The sequence below is a fragment of the Gymnoscopelus braueri genome, assembly GCF_963280865.1.
Source record: "Gymnoscopelus braueri genome assembly, chromosome: 11".
NCBI lineage: Eukaryota > Metazoa > Chordata > Actinopteri > Myctophiformes > Myctophidae > Gymnoscopelus > Gymnoscopelus braueri.
The window spans coordinates 47,574,799-47,580,307 of NC_137613.1; the positions used below are offsets into that span (position 1 = coordinate 47,574,799).

At 38.8% G+C, this 5,509-nt stretch overlaps 1 protein-coding gene across 2 annotated transcripts; it reads left to right on the forward strand.

Moving 5' to 3' along the window:
- Positions 1-508: 508 nt before the first annotated feature.
- LOC308095810 (uncharacterized protein) lies at positions 509-2,994 on the forward strand. Of its 2 annotated transcripts, XM_080442888.1 has the most exons (7): positions 509-721; positions 851-892; positions 991-1,044; positions 1,247-1,276; positions 1,508-1,543; positions 1,657-1,761; positions 2,302-2,994. In XM_080442888.1, the coding sequence occupies exons 3-7, from the start codon at positions 1,026-1,028 to the stop codon at positions 2,397-2,399; spliced, it is 288 nt and encodes a 95-aa protein (XP_080299014.1). In that variant the 5' UTR covers positions 509-721; positions 851-892; positions 991-1,025; the 3' UTR covers positions 2,400-2,994. The 2 variants fall into 2 exon arrangements, with proteins under 2 accessions (XP_080299014.1, XP_080299013.1); XM_080442887.1 differs by having other exon boundaries at positions 509-892.
- The last annotated feature ends 2,515 nt before the right edge of the window (positions 2,995-5,509 follow it).

Sequence of the window (5,509 nt, forward strand, 5' to 3'; positions counted from 1 at the left end):
ATATATATATATATATATACATACATACGTGTGTGTGTGTGTGTGTGTGTGTGTGTGTGTGTGTGTGTGTGTGTGTGTGTGTGTGTGTGTGTGTGTGTGTGTGTGTGTGTGTGTGTATTATATATACGTGTGTGTAAAATATTTTTGGAAGGACCTGATAAATTAATAATTTGGCTGATATATATATATATATATTTATATACATTGTTTTGTGCATATATTTATTGAATTATTTGTTTCCCTCTAAATTTTCAGGGTTGTGCTACAAGAGGACTGGAGAGGATTCACTGCAATACACAAGGCCTGGCCAAGTATAATAATTATAGCAGCACGGGCACCACCTCTTTTCTATTTAGACCTGTTGTAACCTATACGTTGTTATACCATTCAATCCGGGAGCCACCTCTGTGTCTCATTAGTTGTTGCTATATGTATGGCAACATAATGTTTTATTATTTTTTTTAGTAAAAATTTGAACGTTTTCAGAAAACTTAGGTTAGGTTTTAGGAGGTGTTTTTAGAATTGGCCTAAGTCAGATGAGCCAGAAAACAGCAGTGTGAAGCGATTTTTTTTTCAAGCCACCTAATTTTCCAGGTACAGTGGTGACACTGTCAGTTATGACACTAACTGCTACACCTACTTTAAGTATTGCCATGTATAATTCCAGTGCTGCCAGAATCCAGCCAGTACCCTTCTGTACCAACACCAAATGCAAGCAGTGGTATGTCATTAATTACTAACATGGCAAAACCAAATGTAATTGCATGAAAGCTTTACAAGCATTTAGTTCAGGTTATGTGTTCAAAGGTTACAGCGTCCACTATTCATGTCTTGTGTTCCCTTCTTTTAGCCTCTGGAGGAAGCTGCTCGGAGGATAACCAGCCTAATAATGGTAAGTGAACCACTTCACACTACTACCTCAGGGTGGACAGATTGTAAATGTGCTTTAGATAGAATTCATAGTTCATGTTTTGTGTTCTCTCATTTTAGGCTTTGGTGGAAGCTTCTTGGCAGAGTTGGAGTCAATGGACCCCTGCAATCATGGTAAGTAGACTAATAGGCTAGATGATTCTCTCAGCCACTCTTAGTGTGTCTCCAGTCTGTTTCAATAGGTGGTGGTTGGATTTCTAGTCGTGCCTTACTGGAGACCTTACTTATTTTGCAAGGATCTGTTAATGTTGGCACGATATTATATGAGAACTTGTATTTTACAGTGACCAATTAGGGCTATTTTAATCCATTTCAGGAGGGAACCACACTGGACAAGCATGGAATGGTATGTCTGTTGTCCCTGTGTCAACAAGAGCCTTTTTTATACATTTGTGATTATTTTATTAGCCATTACTAAACAGTTGCTGTGCCTTGGCTATTGTGCCATGACATACTGTAACTTATTAAAGACTGACATATTTGAACTTATAGCTCCTACTACTCTAAACATTAAAACATACAGTCTTGATAAATTGCATACAAGCTTTTTTTAATATTTTAATTGTCCTCTTTTCAGACTTCGCTGGCAATCATCACCCCCAAGGCTATAAAGGTGAGTTTTTTTTTACCACCAGACATGCACTAGGTACACTTGCTATGGTGCTCATTGATAACTACTTTGATGGTGCTTATTTGCCTTATTTTGTTCTGTCTGTCTTTCTCTAGGAATGCCAATGTATAACTCCAGCCCCTACCACACTGTGCCATCAGAGAAAACAAGGAATAAGAAGAGGGCCTTCAAGGACACGCTGATGCAGGACTGCATGTTTGGTGAGTCAATCTGCACCTCAAAATACTAGGTTTACTACAGTGGATTTGGCAATTTTTATGATGGATATTTAATTTAATTAAGTATTTTAACTTTTATCTCAAGTAAATAAGAACAGATGCATTTTCCTCACCATGGAATGAGCCTGATGGAAAATGCATCCACTCTTAAAGAAGCACTTCACCCATTTCCAACCTTAAGTTCATATAAGTGGTCCTCTGTAATGCTCACAATAAGATGGCACCATTTCTGTCTCAGAGGTGGTCTTTGCCTGTGGACAGTTCAGAAACCTGCCTACCAGTGACATCATTTCAAGCTAATGGACATTGAAAATGATGACCTGTCATGTCACTGGTAGGCAGGTTTCTGAGCTGTCCACTGCCCTCCTGAACAGAGTAGACATGAATGGTGGCATGTTTTACGAGCATTAGTGTGGATCAATTATATGACTATGGGGTTGAAAATGGGTGAAGTGCTCCTAAAGCCACCTGCCAGCTGTCTTATTTATCTTTATAACAAGTTTTTTTTACTTTTTTCCCCAGCGGCTGCTCGTCAATTTGACCGAATTGCTATACAGGAATGCACTGCAGAAGTGGCTGCGTCATGGCACGATGACCTGTGCCACGGCCTGCTGTTCTGATGGCTCCCACCATTCATCTGAACGGAGCTGGCGATCACGTATCCGCGTGCACCCCATCCCCTGCACTCCTCCAGTCACCCAACACAAACACCAAGCATGACGAATGTCCACTACCATGGAGAGTGTCGTTCGATGGCGACAGACATCCTAGTGGTCAGCGAGCCCCGACCTGACCTGAAGGCAAGATGGGAGGAGGCCCAGAGCACCTCCCCATCGTTCGACGAACTGATGGACCAAGCGGACGTGCTGATGCACTACGGTATATTAATCACAACATGAACATTAGTATTCACTCTCAACAATATTCGGTGTCCGGAGCGCTCTGCTTGCTGCTGAAACATTGGTAATTCATATTGGTCTTATAACTTCTGTTATTGGTTAGGGATTCACATTTAATTGTAACTAAGATTAGGGATTCATTAATAAAACATCAATGATGAGTAACTTCTTCTGTCTATTCTCTTGGGTCTGTGTCCTTCCTGAGCAATCCAAACGTTGCTACCAGATAACCAGCAGGTAACTTAGGATGTAGCCTCTAACAGCTCCCACCTGTGGGGGAATGATGCTCTATTCATATACTGTAGGTGGCCCAGCCATAACAGAAGTCATGTTGAAATTGTACAGGTATAATTACAAACTGGAGTAATTTAATTTAACCTGGTGGTCAAACTGGATGTCCATGTACTTCCCAAAGCGACTTGAGTTGTCATTCTTCAGGGTTTTGGCATTTCCAAAAGCCTGGCAGGGGAAAAGGAGTGTCCCGGAGCTTAATTTAATTTAATTTGATATCTTTTTTTTTTATCCAGCTGTTTGACACTTTAAAAGCCATAATGTTTCATGTTTTCATATTATAACTTGTTTAAATAAAGTGTTAAAGTTCTACATTGGGGTTTCTATTGGATTTGATTAATGTGTACAAACTTATCACTTATTTTATAGGTGATATAGGTATCATATAATTATGTTTCATTGCATATATGTAGATATAGGTACATACAGGTCATATATGTACCTATATGTTACATACAGGTCATATGTACCTATATGTTACATACATAAAATTGGCACCTTTCCTATATGTATATGCACATATATGCACATATATGTACATATATGTATATGCACATATATGTACATATATGCACATATATCACATATATGTACATATACATAGGAAAGGTGCCAATTTTATGTATGCGAACATATATGCAGTCCTATATTACAAACATATATGACGCATATAGGTTCTTTCCATGTGGGCTCGAGCAGGTCAGCACTTGAAGACCTGAGGGGCCGGTTTGGAACATAAACTAGGCAGGCAGTCATAGAGGTAGGGAGGTGCAGACCATTTAGAGCTTTATAAACTAGTAAAATAATTTTAAAATCAATCCTCAAAACAACCAGGAGCCAGTGTAGTGAAGCTAGAACTGGAGTAATATGTTCTCTCATCTTAGCAAGTTGTAATCTGTCAGTTGTTTTATTTGGCAGGCCAAAGTAAAGTGCATTGCAGTAATCAAGCCGAGAGAAAACAAAAGTATGTATCAACGTTTTTGCATCGTCCAACGACAGATAATTCGCGCAATATTTCTAAGATGAAAGAAAGCAATCTTAAATAGGTGATCTTAAGCTCATTTTACATCTCTCAGTGCATCGCAATGCATTTCTGAACGTGGCACACATTGAGAAATGGGTTGACGCGTTCAGAATGTGTTGGATATTTGATCACAGGTTCTGTTTTCCATTTCCTGAAAAGTAATGGTTTTGGACATACAAGGTTTACGCCCGACAGCGTCAAAGCTTGGCGCTGTAGGAGCAGATTTTCCTCATAATTTAATACATTCAAAATAGATTGTACTCAGATGATAATGCCTTGTAATTACTTATATTATAACCTCATTACAGAAAGGCTGGTGACAAATTACCATTCCTTTTGTTCCCTCTTATATTTTGTCTTCTTGGTAATTGTTGAGGATCACGGTCAGAGGGAGCTGTGTGGTTTGTGTGTGTGTGTGTGTGTGTGTGTGTGTGTGTGTGTGTGTGTGTGTGTGTGTGTGTGTGTGTGTGTGTGTGTGTGTGTGTGTGTGTGTGTGTGTGTGTGTGTGTGTGTGTGTGTGTGTGTGTGTTTGTGAATTGATTATAATGTTCTGGATGTAATTTAGTTAGTTTAATGAGCGAGGGCATTAGGTGGGGGAGAGGAACCACTGGATTGTATTCACAATGCATTTAGCTGCCTGAGCTTTTTAAGGGAAAGTGGGCTTTCCACTCAAGTTTGAAATTGTCCTTTATTGAGTTACAGTAGCATGATTGCTAATCACACTAACTATTGTTATCGTTGGGGTGCACTAACTACTGGTGGGAGAAGTACTCCCATGTTTCACTTAAGTAAAAGTAGCAATACCACAATGTAGAAATACTGTTCAAAGTAAAAGTCCTGAATTCAAAAAGTACAATTAATATACTTAAAGTGTCAACATAAATTTATTAATTATTAATGGCCCATTTCACTTGTTTTTTGTTTAGGTCAAAATGTGTCGAACATTTTCCAGACTGAAAAACTTTCAGCAAAATTAGTACTTTTACCTTTGGTACTTAGGTAGGTTAGGTTAAGTATATTTTTATTAACAGAGCAGCCTACTTTTGCAATGTGATATTGAAAGAGTACTTCTTCCACCACTGCCAATATGAATATTGGCAGCGAACGGTATTATGAAATGAACGGTATTATGAAAGACCCCAAAGTGGGGAATACAATAGCCTATACAACTGAATATCCCAGAAGAACAACAAAGGTTGAGATTGACACAGCATTTCATTGAAGCGAGGTTACATGATAAAACGCTCAACATAAATATCCCCAGCTATTCAGATAATATATCGTCTCTGTCAGGTGGAAACCTCATTATGTCTGTTACTTTTCAAAAGATTCAAGATTCAAAAGCTTTCAGGATATCAAAAGCTTTCAGGATAGCTTCGCGCTGCGTTTCGAGCTTGTAGATCTGCTGCTTTTGATGCATGTGTGTGACGCTGTAGTATGGTCAAGTAGGGAATTAATTTACGAAAAAGCTCAAAAAGTTAGAACAATATGGATATAAGAGGTTTCTACCCGACAG